Source organism: Takifugu flavidus, chromosome 19 (genome assembly GCF_003711565.1).
Source record: "Takifugu flavidus isolate HTHZ2018 chromosome 19, ASM371156v2, whole genome shotgun sequence".
NCBI lineage: Eukaryota > Metazoa > Chordata > Actinopteri > Tetraodontiformes > Tetraodontidae > Takifugu > Takifugu flavidus.
The window spans coordinates 3,961-28,983 of NC_079538.1; the positions used below are offsets into that span (position 1 = coordinate 3,961).

A 25,023-nucleotide genomic window follows, 5' to 3' on the forward strand; every position below is an offset into this window, starting at 1 on the left:
ACTGCATAGGTCAGTGGTTTAAGCCACTGTCTCCTTTTGCGGAAGGTTGTTGGTTCGAATCCAGGCGGAGTTTGGTTTGAAAAATCAATATTCTTCACACACGTTATTGGTTCTACCGTGGTGACTGTCATGCATTGCATCACAATTTTTAGGACCAAGTATCCTCTTTAGAAATTACTGTATGGTGGCAAAGAGAATTGGACGACAGCTTATAAATCAGCACCCCTGTAACTATTCCAGCAATGAATCACAAACTAAAAAGGGAAAAAGTTATATAATTGATATACATAAAAACAAACAAACATATGTGTGAAGAATATTGATTCTTCAAACCAAACTCCGTCCTGGATTCGAACCAACAACCTCCGGCAAAAAACGTCAGTGGCTTAATCCACTGACCTACGAGGTCACACTGAACCACAGCAAAGAGAGGTCATACATGGTTTGTAAAAAGCCATGATTAAATATTCTTCACACAGATGTTTTTCTTCACATGCTGTGAAAATATTGAATTTGTGTTGACATAGAAATCACATCCACAGATGATATTCAAATTATGGCTTTTTTGAACCATATATGACCTCTTTGGAGTGGGTTAGTGTGGCTGCATAGGTCAGTGGTTTAAGCCACTATCTTCTTTTGCGGAAGGTTGTGGGTTCGAATCCAGGCGTGACTTTGCTTTGAAGAATCAATATTCCTCACACATGTTTTTGGTTTTACCGTGGTGACTGTCATGCATTGCATCACAATTTTTAGGACCAAGTATCCTCTTTAGAAATTACTGTATGGTGGGAAAGAGGATCGGACGACAGCTTATAAATCAGCACCCCTGTAACTATTCCAGCAATGAATCACAAACTAAAAAGAGAAAAAGTTATATAATTGATGTATAAAAAAAACAAAAACATATGTGTGAAGAATATTGATTTTTCAAACCAAACTCAGGCCTGGATTCGAACCAACAACCTCCGGCAAAAAAACCAGTGGCTTAAACCACTGACCTATGAGGTCAGACGGAACCACAGCAAAGAGAGGTCATATATGGTTTTAAAAAAGCCATGATTAAATATTCTTCACAGAGATGTTTTTCTTCACGTGCTGTGGAAATATGGAATTCGCGTTGACACAGAAATCACATCCACAGATGATATTCAAATTATGGCTTTTTTGAACCATATATGACCTCTTTGCGGTGGGTCAGTGTGACTGCATAGCTCAGTGGTTTAAGCCACTATCTTTTTTTTGCGGAAGGTTGTTGGTTCGAATCCAGGCGTGACTTTGGTTTGAAGAATCAATATTCTTCACACATATGTTTTCGGTTTTACCGTGGTGACTGTCATGCATTGCATCACATTTTTTAGGACCAAGTATCCTCTTTAGAAATTACTGTATGGTGGGAAAGAGGATCGGACGACAGCTTATAAATCAGCACCCCTGTAACTATTCCAGCAATGAATCACAAACTAAAAAGGGAAAAGGTTATATAATTGATGTATAAAAAAAACAAAAACATATGTGTGAAGAATATTGATTTTTCAAACCAAACTCAGGCCTGGATTCGAACCAACAACCTCCGGCAAAAAAATCAGTGGCTTAAACCACTGACCTATGAGGTCAGACGGAACCACAGCAAAGAGAGGTCATATATGGTTTTAAAAAAGCCATGATTAAATATTCTTCACAGAGATGTTTTTCTTCACGTGCTGTGGAAATATGGAATTCGCGTTGACACAGAAATCACATCCACAGATGATATTCAAATTATGGCTTTTTTGAACCATATATGACCTCTTTGCGGTGGGTCAGTGTGACTGCATAGCTCAGTGGTTTAAGCCACTATCTTTTTTTTGCGGAAGGTTGTTGGTTCGAATCCAGGCGTGACTTTGGTTTGAAGAATCAATATTCTTCACACATATGTTTTCGGTTTTACCGTGGTGACTGTCATGCATTGCATCACATTTTTTAGGACCAAGTATCCTCTTTAGAAATTACTGTATGGTGGGAAAGAGGATCGGACGACAGCTTATAAATCAGCACCCCTGTAACTATTCCAGCAATGAATCACAAACTAAAAAGGGAAAAGGTTATATAATTGATGTATAAAAAAAACAAAAAAATTTGCGTGAAGAATATTGATTCTTCAAACCAAAGTCCCGCCTGGATTCGAACCAACAACCTTCAGCAAAAGAAGTGAGCAGCTTAAACCACTGACCTATGAGGCCACACTTACCCATTGCAAAGAGGTCATATATGGTTTTAAAAAAGCCATGCTTAAATGTTCTTCACACAGATTTTTTTTTTTCACATGCTTTGAAAATATGGAATTTGTGTTGACACAGAAATTACATCCACAGATGATATTCATATTATGGCTTTTTTGAACCATATATGACCTCTTTGCAATGATCTTGTGTGGCTGCATAGGTCAGTGGTTTAAGCTGCTGTCTTTTTTGCGGAAGGTTGTTGGTTCGAATCCAGGCGGGACTTTGGTTTGAAGAATCAATATTCTTCACACACATGTTTTTGGTTTTACCGTGCTGACTGTCATGCTTTGCATCACAATTTTAAGGACCAAGTATCCTATTTAGAAATTACTGTATGGTGCGAAAGAGGATTGTATGACAGCTTATAAATCAGCACCCCTGTAAGTATTCCAGCAATGAATCACAAACTAAAAAGGGAAAAAGTTATATAATTGATGTATTAAAAAAACAAAAACATACAGTATGTGTGAAGAATATTGATTCTTCAAACCAAAGTCCTGCCTGGATTCGAACCAATAACCTTCAGCAAAAGAAGTGAGCAGCTTGAACCACTGACCTATGAGATCACACTGACCCACTGCAAAGAGGTCATATATGGTTTTAAAAAAGCCATGCTTAAATGTTCTTCACACAGATTTTTTTTTTTCACATGCTTTGAAAATATGGAATTTGTGTTGACACAGAAATTACATCCACAGATGATATTCATATTATGGCTTTTTTGAACCATATATGACCTCTTTGCAATGATCTTGTGTGGCTGCATAGGTCAGTGGTTTAAGCTGCTGTCTTTTTTGCGGAAGGTTGTTGGTTCGAATCCAGGCGGGACTTTGGTTTGAAGAATCAATATTCTTCACACATATGTTTTCGGTTTTACCGTGGTGACTGTCATGCATTGCATCACATTTTTTAGGACCAAGTATCCTATTTAGAAATTACTGTATGGTGCGAAAGAGGATTGTATGACAGCTTATAAATCAGCACCCCTGTAAGTATTCCAGCAATGAATCACAAACTAAAAAGGGAAAAAGTTATATAATTGATGTATTAAAAAAACAAAAACATACAGTATGTGTGAAGAATATTGATTCTTCAAACCAAAGTCCTGCCTGGATTCGAACCAATAACCTTCAGCAAAAGAAGTGAGCAGCTTGAACCACTGACCTATGAGATCACACTGACCCACTGCAAAGAGGTCATATATGGTTTTAAAAAAGCCATGCTTAAATATTCTTCACACAGATTTTTTTTTTTCACATGCTTTGAAAATATGGAATTTGTGTTGACAGAAATCACATCCACAGATGATATTCAAATTATGGCTTTTTTGAACCATATATGACCTCTTTGCAGTGATCTAGTGTGGCTGCATAGGTCAGTGGTTTAAGCTGCTGACTTTTTTTTGCGGAAGGTTGTTGGTTCGAGTCCAGGCGGGACTTTGGTTTGAAGAATCAATATTCTTCACACACATGTTTTTGGTTTTACCGTGCTGACTGTCATGCTTTGCATCACAATTTTAAGGACCAAGTATCCTATTTAGAAATTACTGTATGGTGCGAAAGAGGATTGTATGACAGCTTATAAATCAGCACCCCTGTAAGTATTCCAGCAATGAATCACAAACTAAAAAGGGAAAAAGTTATATAATTGATGTATTAAAAAAACAAAAACATACAGTATGTGTGAAGAATATTGATTCTTCAAACCAAAGTCCTGCCTGGATTCGAACCAATAACCTTCAGCAAAAGAAGTGAGCAGCTTGAACCACTGACCTATGAGATCACACTGACCCACTGCAAAGAGGTCATATATGGTTTTAAAAAGCCATGCTTAAATATTCTTCACACAGATTTTTTATTTCACATGCTGTGAAAATATGGAATTTGTGTTGACAGAAATCACATCCACAGATGATATTCAAATTATGGCTTTTTTGAACCATATATGACCTCTTTGCAGTGATCTAGTGTGGCTGCATAGGTCAGTGGTTTAAGCTGCTGACTTTTTTTTGCGGAAGGTTGTTGGTTCGAGTCCAGGCGGGACTTTGGTTTGAAGAATCAATATTCTTCACACACATGTTTTTGGTTTTACCGTGCTGACTGTCATGCTTTGCATCACAATTTTTAGGACCAAGTATCCTCTTTAGAAATTACTGTATGGTGCGAAAGAGGATTGTATGAGAGCTTATAAATCAGCACCCCTGTAACTATTCCAGCAATGAATCACAAACTAAAAAGGGAAAAAGTTATATAATTGATGTATAAAAAAACAAAAACATACAGTATGTGTGAAGAATATTGATTCTTCAAACCAAAGTCCCGCCTGGATTCGAACCAACAACCTTCAGCAAAAAAAGTGATTAGCTTAAACCACTGACCTATGAGGTCACATTGACCCATTGCAAAGAGGTCATATATGGTTTAAAAAAAAGCCATGATTAAATATTGTAGTGTTGTATGAAACACGCAGCTAAACCGCCAGCAAAGAACCAGGGAGATGTATTTTGTAGAAATTTTCTTTACTGGAAGCGGTGAAAACTGTGAAGCACATTACGTATACTTTCAGAACAAGTCAGATGTTCGTACAATACATTGCACTCATCTATAAACATTTTCGCATATAACCACGTAATATTACATAAGTCATACAGGTAAGTATGTAACATAAACTTACGGCGTTGCCTTGTTAACAGATCGACGTGGATGGCAAAGTTTCACAATGGATTGGGATCCGATATCCCATGCTAGATCTGCTCATGGCCTCTGTTTACTTCCGCGAAGCGGAACCGGAAGCGCCAAACAGAAAACCGGAAGTCGCTCTATTCGAAAGTATTATTAGCTAAATTAATTACAAAACAATGAATTACAATTGTAAACACTTTCTTAACTTATTAACATTTTTAACACATATGAATTGAGATATTTATTATTTAGAAGTTATTTATGAAAAGTGCCTGCGGGCAGGCAGTACACTCCCCGCCTGGCCTCTATTAGGCCACTATAACAACTAAACACAAGAAAAATCAGTGCTTTGGCAAAAGAAGGATTAGTTCAGTTACAGGTCTTAGAAAAGTCTTTACATGACCCTGGTCACTGGTCTTTACTTCCACTTTCCTTACGCGATTGTCCTTCCCAAGGAATGTCGCAGTGACCCGAGCCATGGGCCAGCTGTTGCGAGTGACCTGCTTATCTTTGAGCAGGACAAGGTCATCAACTTGCAGGTTTGGTCGTGAAACAGTCCATTTTTGTCTCTTTTGTAGTGAAGGTAAGTACTCTCGCCTCCATCGTGTCCAAAACTGGTCAGCGAGAGCCTGAACCTGCCTCCATTGCTTGGTGTACAAGTCCTTGTCAAGGAAAGTTCCTGGAGGGGGTGGAAGGCATGATTTCTGGGTGAGAAGCATTGACGGTGACAGGATGAATGGGTTCTCAGGATCTGAAGACACTGGAAGAAGTGGCCTTGCATTTATGATGGCCGTAACTTCGGCCATCGCAGTGCACAACACCTCGTGAGTAAGGTGTACTTTGTCCTGAAGGAACATTGAGTCCAGAATTCTCCGAGCAATGCCGATCATGCGCTCCCAGGAGCCTCCCATATGGGAGGCATGAGCCGGATTGAACTGCCAGCTGCAACCTTGATCTTGCAGGTATTGTTGCATTGTTCTGTCCATTCCTAACTCCTTAGATGCTCTGATGAAGTTAGTGCCTCGATCGGATAAGAGTGACTTGGCAGGGCCTCGTAGTGCAAAGAATCGACGAAGAGCGTTTATGCAGCTGGATGTATCTAGAGATTCAATAACCTCTATATGCACGGCTCTCGAACTCATGCAGCTAAACATGATGGCCCAGCGCTTACTTTGTGCCTGTCCACCTCTGGTGCGTCTGGTAGCTACTGTCCAGGGCCCAAAGACGTCGAGGCCGACATGGGTAAAAGGTGGACACATTTTGAGGCGTTCAGTTGGTAAATCTGCCATGCGTTGTTCTTGCTGTTTACCACACAGTTTGCGGCAGGTAATGCATTTGTGGATAACAGAGCTAAGTCTTTTACCTCCCAAAAGCCAAAGCCCTGCAGCTCTAATTGCACCCTCAGTTAGGTGACGGCCTTGGTGCTTCACCTGCTCGTGGTAATGACGTGTAAGCAGGAGGGAGATGTAGGAGTCTTTTGGAATGACGATTGGGTTCTTCTCTGAACTATCAACCTCTGAATGCTTGAGTCGACCCCCTACAGCAATGAGACCATTGACGAGTACTGGGCTGAGCTTTAGCAAGGGGCTTTGCCTAGGCATTGGTTTATTGGCTCGAAGAGCACTCAACTCTTTTTCAAAGGTGGCCATTTGTGTCTCTTTCAGAATGACGTGTCTGGCTTGAGTCATTTCGTCCACTGTTCGAGGAAAGGGACATTTGTGCCAGCCTTTGCATTCACTGTTTGTATTTGTGCCGTTGAATGATTTAGCGATGTGGATAAGAAATGCCAGTGCTCTCACAAGTGACTCAAAGGTGGAAAAGCGTTCAAAACGATTGCAAGTAAGTACTTGGAGATAAGTAGCATATGACTTAACTTGCAGCCTTATTTCACAGTCCTTCTCTGGTTCAACTAACTCAAACATTTCTCTCAAGGTTTTGTTCTCAACAGGCGGATGGTAGATGAAGGACGGTCCAGTAAGCCGGGGTTTTCTTCTGTCCGCACATAGTGCCACTGTGTTGGCTTTGATGACTGCCGAATGCGTTGCACTCTATTGTGGACATACGTGTAGAATCTCTTAGACTCGTTGTAAATGTAGCCTAGGACTACTTTACTGTCCGAGTAGAAGTGAACTGCGTCTAGATGCTGGTCTAACTCGTCCTTGAATTGTAACTGGTGCCAGTAGGCCTAGAGGGTCAAAGACACTATTGACTGATGACAGAACGCCGCGCCGAGTAAACGGCTTGTCTGAAGTGGCCACTGAGAAGGTGAATGTATCCTCCTTTGTCTCCCAAATTAGACCTAGACTTCGCTGCGACTGAGCTTCTTCACCACCAAGATCAAGGTCTTTAAGGGCTGCTGCACAATCCTCGGGACAGAATGCCTCCATGACTGCTTGAGAGTTCGAGGCAAACTTGTGCAGGTGCAAGTTGGACTCCGCGAGTGACGCTTGTGTTCTCTGGAGCAGGTCGATTGCCTCGGCTGGAGAGGGCACAGAGATCAAGCCGTCATCAACATAAAAATGCCTCTCTACGAAGTTGACTGTGTCAGTGCCGTAGTCCTTTGCTCCTGCTTGGATGGCCTTTCTCAGTCCATAAACAGCAACTGCGGGAGATGGCGAATTTCCAAATACATGGACGTTCATACAATAATCAATGACCTCCTTATTGACATCATTGTCCTTATGCCACAAAAAACGAAGGTAGTTTCGGTGGTCTTCACGGACCATGAAACAATAAAACATTTGCTGTATATCAGCCATAATCGCCACAGTCTCTTTCCTGAAACGGAGGAGTACCCCAATGAGCGTATTATTTAGATCGGGGCCTGACAGGAGGACATTGTTTAGAGAGATGCCAGAGTACTGGGCGCTAGAATCAAAAACAACCCGTATCTTATTGGGCTTTTGTGGGTGGTAAACCCCAAATGTTGGAAGGTACCAACACTCCTGTCCTTCTTTTAATGGAGGTGCCACCTCAGCATGACCATTGGCAAAAATGTCTTTCATGAACTCAACATATTGCTCTTGCATTTGAGGCTTCCTTTGCAGCTTGTGTTTGAGAGATAGGAAGCGGCTTAGGGCAAGCTCCCTGTTGTTCGGCATTTGTTGGCGAGGCTCTCTAAAGGGAAGTGGGGCGACCCAACTATTGTCTTTGTCTCTGTACATTCCTCTACCCATGATCTCTAAGAAGAGTGTGTCCTCTATAGAGGGAGCTGGTTTGTTGTCGTTTTCTGTGCGGTTGAACACTGTTTGTCCGAGTGTTTTGTCAGGTGCTTTCCTTTCCCTTTGTGTTGATGAAACTTCCTTCAGTTGCAAAAAGTTGTCACAACGTCCAAACGCTGTAGGGCGGCCATTTTCAAGAATAACTGTCTTTAAGGTGCTGACTGTGGGCGTATGAGTGCTCCCCAGGCATACTTCTCCTATCACCACCCAACCTAAATCTAGGCGCTGGGCAAAGGGGGCTTGATGGGGGCCATTGATTTGTTCCCTGACTTTATGCGCACGCAAGACATCCCGGCCTAGTAGCAGGAGTATTTCTGCTTTCTGGTCCAATTCTGGAATAAACTTGGCTACACGCCTGAGGTGCGGCTGGTTCATTACAGCACTCGGTGTTGGAATTTCACTCCTATTATTTGGAATGTCCTGACATTCAATCAGCGGGGGCAATGAGATTACTACAGACCCATCCAAGGACTCTAACTGAAAGCCTTCAACCATTTTGCCCCATGTTTCGACAAGGCCAGAGCATGTTCTTAGGTTGTAGCAGAGAGGCTCGGTTTGAATGTCAAATAGTTCAAAGAACTCCGGCCTAGCTAAAGAACGATTGCTTTGGTCGTCCATAATTACATACGCATTAACTGCTTTGTCCTTCTGACCTTTTGGGTACACCCTTGTGAGACATATTTTTGAACATGAACGACCCCAACGACCTGGTCCGCACACCGCTGTACAGCTTGAAGTCATTTCAACTTCATTCGAAGTGTGTTCTCCCTCCCCGCCATCATCTTGAACGGGTGGAGGAGCCTTGTATGTCTGAGGTGGAGGTCCTGGATGCATGACGGTGTCGTGGCTTGTACGGTCACACTCGGCGCACTTTACTGTAGATTTACAGTCCCTGGCGAGATGTGAGTCTGAGGAGCAACATTTAAAGCATATTCCTTTCTCTTTTAGGAAGGCCTTCCTTTCGTCCAGTGGTTTGTTCCTAAAGGTCCTGCACTTTGTGAGCGGGTGTGGCTTGTTGTGTAATGGGCAGTTTTTGTTTATGTCCTTATCTGGAGCTGAAATGTTTGTTTTGTGCACAGCAACTGGTTTGCTTGCGCTTACGTGTTTTAAGTTGGTTTTGAATTGTGTTTGACTGTTTTGAAGAGCAAAACTAGGATCATTACGTTTCTTTGCCTCGTTGCATACAAACTTGCAAAAGTAACTGAAAGGTGGGAAATATCCGTTGTTCTCCTCTTTGTAATTGGAGCCGTGAGACACCCACTTCTCTTGGAGCGCATATGGGAGTTTGTCCACTATTGGACCTATTCCCCTTGAAGTGTCCAAGTAAGACAGACCTGCCAAATATCCATCTTCTTTAGCCCCTTGGATCTCCTGCAGCAAATCCCCTAATTCGCGTAGTTTTATATTGTCTTTAGGTAGTAGTTTAGGGAAGCTGTCCAATCTCTGAAAAAGTGACTTTTCAATCATTTCAGGCACCGCATAGCACTCTTGTAGTCTTTCCCATGCTCTTGCTAAAGCTAATGCGGGGTTATTGACGTGGACAGAGCATATGCGCTTCACTTGGCTACTCGAGTCCTTTCCCAGCCATTTTGTCATAAGGTCGAGCTCCTGAGTTGGTGTGAGATTGACCTCAGCTACAGCACCATTAAATGAGGAGTACCAAGCTCTGAAGTTTTCTGGCCTGTCGTCATATTGGTAGAGACCCGAAGTTATTAGGTCTCTGCGTGCCATGTGTTGTGCGAATGGCTCAGCTGGGTGTGGAGCATAGGGTGTTGCATTGGACGGGGTTAAAAAGGGATTGCGGTCGCTCTGGGATTGCACATAGTCTTTAGTTCTCTCTCTTTTTACTCTCTCAGACACAGAACTCCTTTTCTCCTCTTCTATTGCCTCTGCTTCTTCTAATACTTCAGCCTCTGCTTCAGTTGCTTGAGCTTCTCTTTGCAACGTTAATGCTTGTAGAGCAGCATCAATCTTTGTCTTTTCCACTATTAGCTCAGCTTCCTTAGTTGCATAAGATGCTCTTACCTTCGCTGCCTCGGCTATAGCACGAGCACGAGCAGCACTCCTTGTAGAAGATGTTGTAGCTGAACCTTTCACTGATGCCATTTTGACCACGATGAAATGTCAAATGCTGCCTTTTCACTGTAGTGTTGTATGAAACACACAGCTAAACCGCCAGCAAAGAACCAGGGAGATGTATTTTGTAGAAATTTTCTTTACTGGAAGCGGTGAAAACTGTGAAGCACATTACGTATACTTTCAGAACAAGTCAGATGTTCGTACAATACATTGCACTCATCTATAAACATTTTCGCATATAACCACGTAATATTACATAAGTCATACAGGTAAGTATGTAACATAAACTTACGGCGTTGCCTTGTTAACAGAATCAATATTCTTCACACACATGTTTTTGGTTTTACCGTGGTGACTGTCATGCATTGCATCACAATTTTTAGGACCAAGTATCCTCTTTAGAAATTACTGTATGGTGGGAAAGAGGATCGTATGACATCTTATAAATCAGCACCCCTGTAAGTATTCCAGCAATGAATCACAAACTAAAAAGGGAAAAAAGTTATATAATTGATGTATAAAAAAACAAAAACATGTGTGTGAAGAATATTGATTCTTCAAACCAAAGTCCCGCCTGGATTCGAACCAACAACCTTCAGCAAAAAAAGTGAGCAGCTTAAACCACTGACCTATGAGGTCACATTGACCCAATGCAAAGAGGTCATATATGGTTTTAAAAAAGCCATGATTAAATGTTCTTCACACAGATTTTTTTTTTTCACATGCTGTGAAAATATGGAATTTGTGTTGACACAGAAATTACATCCACAGATGATATTCATATTATGGCTTTTTTGAACCATATATGACCTCTTTGCAATGATCTTGCGTGGCTCTGTAGGTCAGTGGTTTAAGCTACTGATGTTTTTGCGGAAGGTTGTTGGTTCGAATCCAGGCGGGACTTTGGTGTGAAGAATCAATATTCTTCACACACATGTTTTTGGTTTTACCGTGGTGACTGTCATGCATTGCATCACAGTTTTTAAGACCAAGTATCCTTTTTAGAAATTACTGTATGGTGCGAAAGAGGATCGTATGACAGCTTATAAATCAGCACCCCTGTAACTATTCCAGCAATGAATCACAAACTAAAAAGGGAAAAAGTTATATAATTGATGTATAAAAAAACAAAAAAATTTGTGTGAAGAATATTGATTCTTCAAACCAAAGTCCCACCTGGATTTGAACCAACAACCTTCAGCAAAAAAAGTGAGCAGCTTAAACCACTGACCTATGACGTCACACTGACCCACTGCAAAGAGGTCATATATGGTTTAAAAAAAGCCATGATTAAATATTCTTCACACAGATGTTTTTCTTCACATGCTGTGAAAATATGGAATTTAAGTTGACACAGAAATCACATCCACAGATGATATTCAAATTATGGCTTTTTTGAACCATATATGACCTCTTTGCAGTGGGTCAGCGTGTCTGCATAGGTCAGTGGTTTAAGCCGCTGACTTCTTTGCGGAAGGTTGTTGGTTTGAGTCCAGGTGGGACTTTGGTTTGAAAAATCAATATTCTGGTCTAAGCTAGGCCAATACTAACAATTCATTGACCGCTCCCTTTGATGTAATCGAACAATAGAAGTTTAATCATGGTGCCATCTTCTTTAGATGTTCCTGGATCTGTCCAAGCGTTCTCTGTGAATTACCTGCTGGGGTACATTGATTCCAGTGATACCAGAGTTAGGGTTAATGTGTTAGGGTGTTAGTATGTTAGGGTTAACATGTGATGTTCACTCTTCAAAGGGACCAGTCCACCCGTGCTCTGACCACTTTCACTTGATGACTCTCAGAAGAACCCACTCAGCCGTGTGTTGCATTCCTGGATCCTCACTGGATGTGGTTGCCTGTTGGAAGAAAACTGAGAGTGTCGTTTTTAGTTGAACAAAATAAGATTTATATTTCATAAAAGTGCTGGGCTGGCCTATGGTTTTCTGCTCCTGGTCCCGGAAAGGGAACACCCCTCTCGAGCTCAAAGGGGGTGAATCCTCTCCGGGAGCTCAACAGAGCTTCTCACTGACATCAAGGCTATTGGAAGCACCTGTGTCCATTCCACTGTGAGCACATATCTTGCCAATTTTGCTCTTCAGTGTTTGATTCATTCTTTCTACCTTCGCCTAACGCCTTCTCTACTTCTGGTAAATCTTTATTCTTGAAATGAGTTCCATTATCAGACCTAATTTGTTTGGGGAAACCATGTGTCGGATTAATAAAAAATTTAATAACACTTTTTGCATCTTCCGCTTTTACGGGAACCGCCTCTGGCCAGCCAGTGTATGCATCCACTGCCACCAAGAGGTATCGGAACCCATTGACTCTATCAATCATGTCAGTGAAATCTATAATTTTTCTTGCCCTGCCATGGAAACTTGCCCTCATGTGGTCGAATTGTTGATTTTACATTAAATTGTGTGCATATTGAACATTCTCTGCATCAATCGTGGTTTCCCGCAGTGTGTCAGGCCATGGGCCTCTTCCAGAACGGCATCTAACAGACCGGACGGGAGAACAGGTCTGCCGTCTGTATAACCATGTTCCCTGGAGACATGACCGACTACTACCGATGGAGTGGGAAGAGCTTGAACAGCTGGGCAACCCCCAGAGAATTGCTGGTGTTAGACGGTTCCACCTACTGGCCAGTCTGAGTGACAAAGTGAAAAAGGACTTGGCTCTCTCCAGCTGCCTGGCTGTAGAAGAAATATTTAGGATGCTCGGGAACCGCTTTGGGAACAAGGCAAAAATTGTCCTCAAGATATCTGAAGAGGTTCATGGCCTACCTCCTGTCAGAGGAAGAAACCCCAGGAAGGCAATTAAGATTAAGATTAAGATTAAGATGGACTTTATTCATCCCCGTGGCGAAATTGAGTTATAGTAGCAGCGTATGCAGAGTAAAGAGACAGAAAAAAAAAAATACAGATAAGATTAGAGTGTTATAAGCATATATACATACAGCATATATTATGAGCATATATATAATATATACATAATATAATATATACATATTATAAGCATTATAAGCATATATGCATAAATATAGAATAAATTAGAAATAAAATTACAGCATAAACATTACACAATTATTGTTGAGTTGGTTTGAGTGAATTATAGAGTTTAATGGCGGACGGCAGGAATGACTTCCTGTACCGTTCCTTAGAGCAGCGAGGCTGCAGGAGTCTGTTGCTGAAGCTGCTCCTCAGTTTGTCCACTGTGTTATGGAGGGGGTGGGAGGGACTGTCCATGATTGTCCGCAGTTTCAACACCATCCTGTCCCTCACCACCTCGTCCAAGTTATCAAGTCTACAGCCAACAACAGACCCTGCCTTTTTGATGAGTTTGTTGAGTCTGTTGGCATCCTTTGCTTTAATGCCTGCACCCCAGCACACCGCAGCAAAGAAGATGGTGCTAGCCATGACAGACTGGTAGAACATCTGGAGCATCCTGCTGCAAACACTGAAGGACCTGAGTCTCCTGAGGAAATAGAGTCTGCTCATGGCCTTCTTGTAAACAGCATCGGTGTTTGTGGACCACTCCAGTTTATTGTCCAGCTGGACACCCAGGAACCTGTAAGATGGGACTAGTTCCACTTCTTTCCCACTGATGCAGACTGGGGAGGGTGGGGACTTGCTTTTTCTGAAATCCACCACCATCTCCTTCGTCTTGGTCACGTTGAGCTGCAGAAGGTTCTCCCTGCTCCACCTGACAAAACTCTCCACAAGGTCCCTGTATTCGTCCTCCTGTCCATTCTCCACACACCCGACTATGACTGTGTCATCCGAGTACTTCTGGAGATGACATGTCTCAGAGTGGTACTGGAAGTCGGCTGTGTAGGTGGTGAACAGGAATGGGGAGAGCACAGTTCCTTGAGGAGCTCCTGTGTTGCTCATCAGGGGGTCGGACACACAGCTCTGCAGTCTCACAAACTGTGGCCGACCTGTCAGGTAGTCCTCGATCCAAGAAACAAGGGGAGCATCCATCTGCATCTTCTCCAACTTCGCCCTCAGCAGTCTTGGCTGGATGGTATTGAAGGCAGAAGAGAAGTCGAAGAACATGACCCACACTGTGGTGTAAACACTAAAGTCTGTCCAAGGAGGAGTAAGCCCTCTGCAGCAGGTATATCACTGCGTCATCAACCCCCACCTTGGGCTGATAGGCAAACTGCAGAGGGTCCTGAAAGGGGCTCACCAGAGGTCTGAGGTGTGACAGCACCAGCCGCTCCATGACCTTCATAATGTGGGAGGTCAGTGCTATTGGCCTGTAGTCACTCGGTGCCACAGGATGGGTCTTCTTTGGCACCGGGACCAGGCAGGATGTCTTCCAAAGCACTGGGATCCTCTGAAGATGAAGGCTCTGGTTGAACAGGTGCTGCAGTATTCCACACAGCTGCCTGGAGCAGTTCCTCAGCACTCGTGGGCTGATGCCGTCTGGTCCGGCAGCCTTCCTCTGGTTGAGCCTCTCCAGCTCTCTCCTCACCTGGCCAGATGTGAAGGATAGTCCTGTCGGGGGATGGGTGACATGCTGGGATCCATGTAGGGTGTCAGCAGGGGGGAGGGAGAAGAAGTTGGCAGAGGTGTTAGGGGCTCTGGGAGGTGTGAAGGGGACCCATTGTTATCCAGAGGAATATTGGGACAGCTGGGGGAGGGGGAGCTAGAGTCAAACCTGTTGAAAAACTGGTTCAACTCATTGGCTTGGTCCACGTTCCCATCAGCTGAGCGTATTCCTTTCTTCTGGAAGCCAGTGATCGTCCTCATCCCACTCCAAACATCCCTGGTCTGGTTCCTCTCCAGTCTCTCCTCCAGCTTCTTCCTGTAGGCGTCCTTGCTCTCCTTCAGACTGCGTTTCAGTTCCTTCTGAACACTCCTGAGCTCAGCCGGGTCCCCAGCAATGGGTTCTTATTCAAAAGGGCCTTCAGGTCACTTGTCACCCATGGTTTGTTGTTTGGGTAACAGCGTACCTTCTTGGTGGGGACGGAGTTCTCAGTGCAGAACTTGATGTAGTTGGAAACACAGTCTGTCAGTCCATCCAGGTCCTCACCATGTGGTTCACAGAGAGCAGACCAGTTGGTGGTCTCCAGGGCATCCCGCAGACAGTCCATGGCACCATCAGACCATTTCATAACAGTCCTCACAGTGACTGGTTGCTGCTGAACCACAGGTGTGTATGATGGGGAGAGCAGCACGAGATTATGGTCAGACTTGCCTAGTGGAGGGAGTGCAGTGGAGGTGTATGGATTGGTGATATTAGCATACAGTAGATCCAAAGTCTTACTGTCTCTCATGCTGCACTGGACATACTGGTGGAATGTAGGGTGAGTGGACTTAAGGGAGGCATGATTGAAGTCACCTGTGATGAGGATAAAGGCTCCGGGCTGTTTAGTCTGCAGGTCAGCCGTGACAGAGTGAATGACGTCACAGGCCGAGTCCGCTTTACCGGTCGGAGGAATATAAACGGTGATGGCGATGACGTTAGTAAACTCCCGTGGCAAATAGTATGGACGGAGTCCGATAGCAATAAGTTCCACGTCGGGATTGCACACGCGCTCCTTGACGTGAATATGCTCCGGGTTGCACCACCTGTTGCTAACGAACACGGCCAGTCCCCCTCCTTTCTTCTTACCGGCCGCGGTGGTGTCTCGGTCCGCTCGCACAGTGGTGAAACCAGCGATCGTCACATTAGAGTCCGGTATCAGTCCATGGAGCCATGTCTCCGTGAAACACATGATACTGGCCTCTCTGTACTCCCGCGGGGTCCGTGTGAGCGCCTCCAGCTCGTCCATCTTATTTGCCAGGGACCTGACATTCCCCGTTATGACCGCGGGGACGCAGGGTTTAAAACGTCACCTCTTCATCCTCTGTTTAACTCCAGCCTTAGTCCCTCGTTGTTTCCTCCTCACCTCCTTAGGGATTTGGGGCTTCTCTCCGACCACAAAGGATGGTGGTCTTAGAGCCATCAGCTGGTCGCGTGTATAGACAATACCGCTCCGCTTCTCGGCACAGCTGATGGGGGCCGCGAATAACCCAAGCACCGCAAAACAGAGAAAAAAGTATTCGAGCCTCCAAAACATGGTGTCTGAATACTCCAGTTGAAAATGGAAAGAAAGAAAGAAAATCCAAATAGAAAAGAATGTAAACAAGTATAGAAAACACTACGAAAGTTTAAAAAAGAACAATTAAGTTTAGGGAGCTGCTACTACTGGCTGCCGCCTGAGACAGCGCCATTTTGCAAGAGTTGATCCACGCTGTGGAGTGAGCTCTTAGCAACCTTGTGATCCTTGGAGAAGAGGAAGTGATAAACAACAGATGGGTGGCACAATCCCTTGAATGTAAGCTCCGGACTTTTCTGAAAGAGAAATGGATTGCGCACAAGACTGAGCCTGGGAACAGCTTTGACCCACGGAACCACTTTGCCTTTTTATTGCGGTTCCCGAAGAAGCAGGAGGCAATCCTGGAGGAGAGATGGAATTAAGCCCGGAAGAGGGGAGTTCCTCAGCAAAAGTCATGTCAGAGAAGCCCGGAAAAAGAGTCAAGAAGGCATTCTCTAAAGCCACCTCGGGCCAAAGAGAGGCTCAGTCAAAGTCATGGCTGGACTCATGCACCGCCTGTGCTGATGGGACACATGCTGGAAGGCTGTTCGTCTGTAAAGTCTTTAGGGAGATGGATCTCCAGACGAGAAAAGCACATCTGAAGAGCCAAGGGGGGTGCCATCGGTGTCTGTGCTTCCACTCAAAGGATGGCCGCTGCAACCCAAAGTTCCTCTGCACTAAGACTGACTGTCAAAAGGAAGAACCTCACCACTACCTGCTCTGCCCCAAGAATGCTGAGAAAGCTACTGGCAGCAGAGAGCTGGCAAAGAAAAGGGTGGATGCTAAAGGCTTTGGACTTACCGGTAGACAAGAAGAGCTCCTCGCAAAAATCACTCCGGAGTTGAGGGCTGAGTTCAGAGAAGCCTTTTCCAATAAAGCCACCACCACCATTTGCAGCTCTGCATATAGGCCAAAAGAGTATCCTGTGGTCATGATGTTGCTAGAAGTAACAACTAACTCAGGCCAACTGATCGGCACACTCATTGATTTTGCGTCTGACACCAACTATATAACAAATAATGCTGCCCAGCGCCTTGGCCTACGTGGTGAAAGCATCAAGCTAATTGTGCATGGCATAGGTGGATTGAAAAAGACTGTCCCTACCAAGGGGTACTCCCTGCAAGTAAGAATAAAAACCACCAAGGGTATCATTAAAGAACACAAATTACTCTGCTACGGCCTTGAAAGTATCGCAGAAGTAAGTCAGCCTGTCACTCCCCAGCAACTGACAAAAATCTTTACTGATGTTCCAGCAGAAGAGCTGGTCCGTCCTGAAACAATTGATCTTCTTATAAGCCACAGGGAAGGTCGCCTGGTTCCACAACCGTTCAAGATGGAAGGGGATTTAGTCCTCTGGGACAGCCCACTGGGCAAAACTGTTGGCGGCACCCACCATGATCTTTTCGAAGAGGTTGAGGCTGCACCTGTCCGAAACCCACTTCGCCAAGTCCATGAGAACCTGCTCACAGGTGTACAGAGAGGTCCGTGATTACTCTCAAGACCTGGATAAGGACCCTACAAGAATGCATAATGTGATCCTGAGTAACACCATGGTCATGAACAAAGACATTTTGAGTGGTTCAAGTGGGACAGCATTGTGCACCTTGTGACCCAAGATTCGGCGGCTGCAAATGCGGCAAGTGTCCTCTTGGGGGCAAAGAGATGACGCTTAGAGAAGAAAGGGAATTGGAGAAGATAAAAGAATGTCTCTCTTATGTGTTAGCAGACAAACACTAGTGATGGGCAAATGATACCGAGGCTTTGGAACTTGTGTCACTCTTCCCGAAGCGGAGTGATTCGAAACACTGTGTCGGAGCTTGTGTCGAAACACCAGTGTCACGTGACCGAACGTCATCGCTGTTTCGCTTCACGCTTCATTGCTTCAAAATGTTTCAAAGCCTTTCATTGGCTCAGCCTTTCAGTGTGTGTCATTGGCTCATGCCGTTTCAATGCATTCTGAGACAGATTTGAGTGGTTTGATGGCATATCAGCTATATAAGATGCATTAATATGCTCCAAAATTGTTGGGTTGTGAGGAGATAGAGATTTGGAGAGTGAGAGTTAGAGTATTTTGGCAAGTTTCATGGCGAGTACCACCAATAATCGACGAGGACAAATAACTAAATCATTCCAAATCAAACATAGGACAAATGGCAAACCATTATCTTTAAAGGTTTTCCTTAAAAACACTTCACACACACAAAAATAATGTTTCTGAACTCAAACACCATGATCATTTGCAAAGTGGGAAGGATCTCTAATCCTGTTAGGGACTTTTAGTAGTTTTTAAATAAATCTCAAAGTGTTCAATGAACCCTTAACCAACACTGAACCCTTAATATAATTTGCATTTATTCTTTGGGTTAATCTTGAATGTGTTTTAGAGTAAGGGGGAGAGCATCTGTATATTTTATTGTAAAGACGATATAATCATTATTTGGTATGAATGAACAAAACCCCTGGATGAGCACACAATTAACTTTTATTAGTGTCATGGGATTGAAACGGTGCCAGTGCTTCAGTCCTGCTCTTTGGAGGTTGCTATGGCTTCAGCTGTCCACCAGATGTCACCGTCACTGAAGTCTCGAAGCTTTGAATCTTTTTCGACACAATTGTTAGGAAAGCCTCAGCGCTTCATGAGGCTTCACTTGCCCACCCCTAACAAACACAGTGACTCCCCGCATTGGGACGCATCTTACCCATGGATGGCCAACCCGGCAGTTCTGCCGGATAATCGCCAAGCACTGGAAGCAACCTTCCGGAAAACAGAGGCTTGGCTGGCAAAGGAACCTGCATGGAAAGCGGCATACCAAGAGCAGATCCATGAGATGGTGTCAAGAGGAGCAGCCGTTGAACTCGCCAAACAGGAGATCCAGAACTGGAATGGACCAGTGTGGTACATCAGCCACCTGGTCGCTCCAATCCACATTCTAGCTCCACGCCAGTGAGGATCGTTTGGAATAGCAGTCAGGATTTCAAAGGAATGAGCCTAAACAACCTCCTACACAAAGGCCCTGATGTCCTCAACCCAATCCGAGGTGTCCTCTTGAGGTTCCGAACTGGATTGTATGCTGCTCTTGGCGATGTCAAGAAAATGTATAATTCCGTATGGCTAAAGGATGAGGAAGTACATCTCCATCGCTTCCTGTGGAGGGACAACCCTGAAGAGGAAATCAAAGAGTTTGCTGTCGTCAGAGTCAACATAGGCGACAAGCCACCTGGATGTCTTGCTCAGGTTGCCCTTAGGGAGACTGCAAACTTACCTCAGTTTTCCTCCATGGTTGCGGAGTGTCGAATTGTGTCTGAGGACTGCTATGTGGACGATATTTTAACATCACACAATGACCTTCAGACGCTAAGTGAGCTGACCAAAGGGGTGGAGAAAATCTTAAAAGCTGGTGGCTTTGCCCTCAAGCCGTGGGTACTGACAGGCCAAAGTGGGATGAGCAAAGAACCCACTAACCACTGTCATGTGGAGCCAATGCAACCCAAGACCTTCATCCTACCTAACCAGATGCACGATGAAGAAAACAAGGCACTGGGGTTGGGATATGAACCTGAGTTAGACCATCTTTGCGTGCTGACATCAGTGAACTTTTCAAAAAGGCGGGGAAAAATGAGGACTGGGCTGGACTTGAAAGAGTAAGAGATAAGAGGCAGTACCCCCAACCCTCTGACCAGACGCATAATGCTGAGTCAGATTGCAGGGTTTTATGACCCCATCGATCTGGCTTCACCTGCCAAGCAAAGAGGAGTAATGCTTGTCCGAGAGTCTTTTCAAGAAGCTGGCAGAGACCATTCCTCAAAAGACACCTGGGACATTCCCCTCTTGCCACGTCTTAGAGAGGCTGCAATTGAACTTTTTGAGCAGTATGTGCGCCTTGGTCAAGTCCGATTTGACAGGAACCTCACACCCCCTGGAGCCATAGGCCAACCAATGGGAATAACATTTTCTGATGGCAGTGAAGCATCCTATGGGGCCGTTCTCTACCTTAGATGGGAAACCAAGGATGGGGTTGTCGTCAAGCTGGTCGAATCAAAGGCCAAACTCACCCCACTCAACCAAAAAGGAGATGTCATGAAAGCTGAGTTATGTGGGGCTGTCTTTGCAACTCGTCTGAAGACTTACTATGAGAAGCATTGCTATATAAAGATTGCACAGTGGACGCATCTTGTTGACAGCCAGACGATTCTGGGAGCCATCCAGAAAGACAGTTATGGCTTCCAGACATTTTTTGCAAATCGGATCGGTGAAATCTAAAAGGCCGGACCAGTGGATAACTGGAAATGGGTCGAAGGAAAATTGAATATTGCTGACCTTATTACAAGGGGAGCATCTCCAGAAGAACTTGCTGAAGGGTCTGTCTGGCAGGAGGGCCCTGGATTCTTGAAGCTGCCTGAATCAGAATGGCCCGTCAAAACTGCAAGAGAGCTCCACCCCTCCATTACTGAGGAAAGCAGAGGCCTTCGGCGGAAGGCATTTTCTGCAATGGTCAAGGCCAAAGCCCAACTCAAATCGGGCCCAACCAGTGCCGCAATTGTGCATCTTGTGGACCCCCAAAGATTCAGCTGCTTGACACAACTCTGTGGGGCCATTGCCTGGGTAAGACCAGCAGTTCAAGTCTGGCTTTGTGGCAAAAGCCAGGCCCCAGTTCCATCAAAGTGGGAGGCAAGGCCATATCTGTCTGTAACTGAATGAGAAAAAGCCTTCAAAGATCTTGCTCTGGCAGCTCAAGAGGGAGTTGAATTCAAAGACACGACCTTGGACTGTCTGGTTGTCAAGCGGGAGGAAGAGACTGGACTTTTGCTCTGTGGCGGGAGAATCTAAAATTGGGATGAGGACAAAGTGGCATTCAGGGATAGATTAGATCACATGATCACTCTAGATGGTATCTCATTAACATCTAGTCTCTCTGTGAGGAATCTAGGAGTAACTTTTGATCAAAATCTCTCCTTCAACTCACACATTAAATTAGTCTCTAGAAGTGCCTTTTTTCACTTGAGGAACATCACAAAGATCAGGAAACTGCTGACGCGGCATGATGCTGAAAAGTTAGTCCATGCATTTGTTACTTCCAGGCTGGACTACTGTAACTCTTTATTATCAGGGTGTCCAAACAACTCTTTAAGAAGCCTCCAGTTGATCCAAAATGCTGCAGCCAGAGTTCTGACAGGTATTGACAAAAGAGATCACATTACTCCTGTACTGGCGTCGCTTCATTGGCTGCCCGTTAAATTTAGAATAATTTTTAAAACCCATTTAGCTACCAGGCCCCCCTGCTATGGAACCAGCTCCCTGTCCAGGTACGGGAGGCTGACTCCATCGCTACTTTTAAGGTCAGACTCAAAACCTACCTCTGGACCACCTGTGTCATGCACAGTGGGCTGTTGTTTCTTTATCTCCTCATGCAGGCGCTCTGACAGGCCCTGGTATCTTATGCCTGCCACCAACCTGTCTCTGATCATTGCTTCCTCCATTGCACCATAATTGCAGTGTTCTGCCAGTTTGTAAACTGCAGAAATGAACGATTCGGCCAATTCACCTGGCTCTTGGCTCCTTTTGTTAAATCTGCACCGTTCATAAATCACATTGTGCTTGCAAATGAAGTATTTATCAAAAGCCTCTTTTACTGGCTTGTATTTCTTCTTGTCTTCTTCACTTAAACCCAGTGTACACAGAATATCATCAGCTTTATCACCCATGGCATAAACTAGTGAATTGACTTGATAGGCTTCACCTTTTTGGTCCAGTCCAGAAGCAACTCTAAATCTCTCAAATCTGCGGATCCAGTTTGGCCAGCTTGGAAAGTCTGAGAAGTCAAAGTTCTCTGGTGGGCTTATGGAGAACGGGGAATCCATCCTCTTCTTTGTGTGTCGTATTCTTTTTTTTTTTTCTTCAAAAAAAATCTTCTTTTCAAGTCAACAAAATATGCAGGATCACTCTCGATGCAGTCTTTAATAGCACCGTCAATTTCAGCTTGATTCGGCCGTTTTCAGAAAGCTACTACTACAGTATCTAACTGCTAGCTAGTTAGCTTATTAGCTCCGAAATGCCGACCAGCCCTCACTCATCAAAACGTCCGTTTCTGCTCCGAACAAACGTCTTCTCATCTGCCTCCGAAAATTATGGTGACTGGACTCGATGCTTCTGACACCATGTAGCAATACTCTATGCCTTGTAGATATCTCTAAGAGAGACGAGACGAGTGTATCCTTTCTATTGTTTTAATCCACACACGAGTACTCCGCAAGCACGTAAAACATACCGCCAAAAGGGGAATGGGCGTTACCCTAAATGTGTTCCTAGTAGTTACCAACATCGGCACATTAGTTCCACTTATTGGTTCCTTCCAATATTCCTACACCAATCACATGTTCCAGTCTATGTAACAGGATGCTGTGATCAACTGTATCAAAAGCAGCACTGAGATCCCGCAGAACCAGCATAGAGACCAGTCCATGATCTGAAGCTATGAGAAGATCATTAGTAACTTTAAGAAGTGCTGTTTCTGTGCTGTGATGAGCTCTAAAGCCTGACTGAAACATCTCAAACAGGCTGTTCCTCTGCAGGTGCTCCAGTAACTGAGTTACCACCACCTTCTCAAGAACTTTAGAGATAAAAGGAAGGTTGGATATTGGCCTATAATTTGCTAATACATCAGGATCTAGTGATGTTTTTTTAAGCAACGGCTTAATCACTGCCACCTTGTAGGACCGGGGTACATAACCTGTCACTAAAGAACCATTGATCTGGTCCAGGACAGAACTGCCTATCAATGGTAAAACATCCTTCAACAGGTGTGTTGGGATGGGATCTGAAAGATACGTGGTGGTCTTGGGTTTCTGAATTAGCGATGATGCCTCAGAAAAATATATAGGGTTGAAGGAGTTTAAGTTGGAGAACCTGTATGTTCCCACAGTCAGCACATCTGGTGATGGTCCAGTTGTAGGGATGGCCTGGTTAGCTTTTTCTCTGATAGCTAGAACTTTATCAGTGAAGAAGCTCATGAAGTCTTCACCACTAAGGGAAGAAGGGATACATGGATCTAAAACACTGTGACTCTTGGTTAATTTGGCCACAGTGCTGAAAAGAAACCTGGGGTTGTTCTTATTTTCCTCAATTGAAGAAGAAAAATAAGCTGTTCTAGCCTAGCGGGGGGCCTTTTTGAAAACTAATAGACATTCTTTCCAGGCTACATGATAGCTGTCTATTTTACAAGAATGCCACTTCCTTTCCAGTCTTCGCACTTTTTGCTTGAGGGTCCTGATATGTGAATTATACCAGGGGGCACACCTGCTCTGATTTACTATTTTCTTTTTCAGGGGGGCAACAGAATCAAGCGTGATTCTCAGTGAGGTTGCTGCACCTTCAGCAATAGAGTCAACCTCAGCAGGGCTAAGATTATAATGATTGATCCCTGGGGTAACACACAGTGGTCCTGGGATTAGCATAGGGATCGCCCTTAAATTTAGCTACAGCATTATCTGAAAGACATCTGCTATAGTAAGACTGTGCTCTGAGCATAGAAGAATCCTTAATCAGAAATGTAAAAGTGACCAAAGAATGATCTGACAGGAGTGGGTTCTGAGGGAACACTGACACATGTTCTACCTCCACACCATAAGTCAGAACTAGATCTAGGGTGTGGTTGAAGTTATGAGTTGGTTGGTTTATCTGCTGGAGGAAACCAACTGACTCAAGTAATGAAATGAAGCCATTTCTAAAGCTGTAATTTATAATGTCTACATGGATCTTAAAGTCTCCAATGATAATGACTTTGTCTGTTCTAAGGACCAAGTCAAATAAGAAATCAGAGAACTCAGAAAGGAACTCTGAATGTGGCCCAGCAGGGGGCCGATATACAACTACAAACAGAAGTGGCTTTTCTGCCTTCCAGCTCAGATGGGTGATGCCAAGAGTCAGGCTTTCAAATGAACTGGAGCCATATTTTGGTCTATGATTAATTAATAACTTGGAGTGATAGATTGCTGCCACTCCCCCTCCTCGACCAGTAACACGAGGAATATGATAATTAAGATGGGTAGGAGGAGTAGATTCATTTAAGCTAACATACTCCTCCTCCTGAAGCCAGGTCTCAGTAAGACAAAATAAATCAATGTGATGATCCGCTATCAGGTCGTGTACTAACAGGGATTTACACAAAAGAGATCTAATTGTAGCGCCTCTCTAGTGTATTTTACTATTTGAGAGGTGGCTAACCTGAGCTCTTTCTAAAATATGAAATAATGAATAAGGTTTCTGCAATGAACTTAAACCAAGGAATTCAAAGACCAACACAGTTTTAGTGGAAAATAAAAAATAAAAAAGATTTACTCAACCATAGATTCAAGAAAATTAACATTTGTAAACAGGCTTCGTTCACATATGCAAAATATGCACAATACACAGTTACTGTGGGGCCCCCAATAAAATAAAATAGCCGGCAATACTTAAGTTACCGTAGCAGGCCTGGTTGCAGCTCGGGTACGTGGTAGGCTCCAACGTGTAGCTGTGCCTCAGGTGTTACCTCAGGTGAGAAGAATAACTGCTGAAACAGGGGAAGGGATGTTCCAAAGGAAGGCAGGAAACTCCGGACTCAGCTCCACATCAGGTCACTCCACCGCGGACGACCATCCACCTCTGCTCGGCTCCACCAGGTTGCTAGCCGCTAGCTCGTTAGCCAAGTTCAG

At 44.2% G+C, this 25,023-nt stretch overlaps 1 protein-coding gene across 1 annotated transcript in view; it reads right to left on the bottom strand.

Moving 5' to 3' along the window:
* Nucleotides 1–13,075: 13,075 nt before the first annotated feature.
* LOC130516645 (uncharacterized) overlaps nucleotides 13,076–25,023 on the bottom strand; it is an 86,610-nt gene continuing 74,662 nt past the window's right edge. The window contains exon 2 of the mRNA XM_057017859.1: nucleotides 13,076–14,158. Coding sequence (XP_056873839.1) covers nucleotides 13,331–14,137 — 807 coding nt within the window. The 5' untranslated portion in view covers nucleotides 14,138–14,158 and the 3' untranslated portion in view covers nucleotides 13,076–13,330. The remainder of the gene's footprint in view (nucleotides 14,159–25,023) is intronic.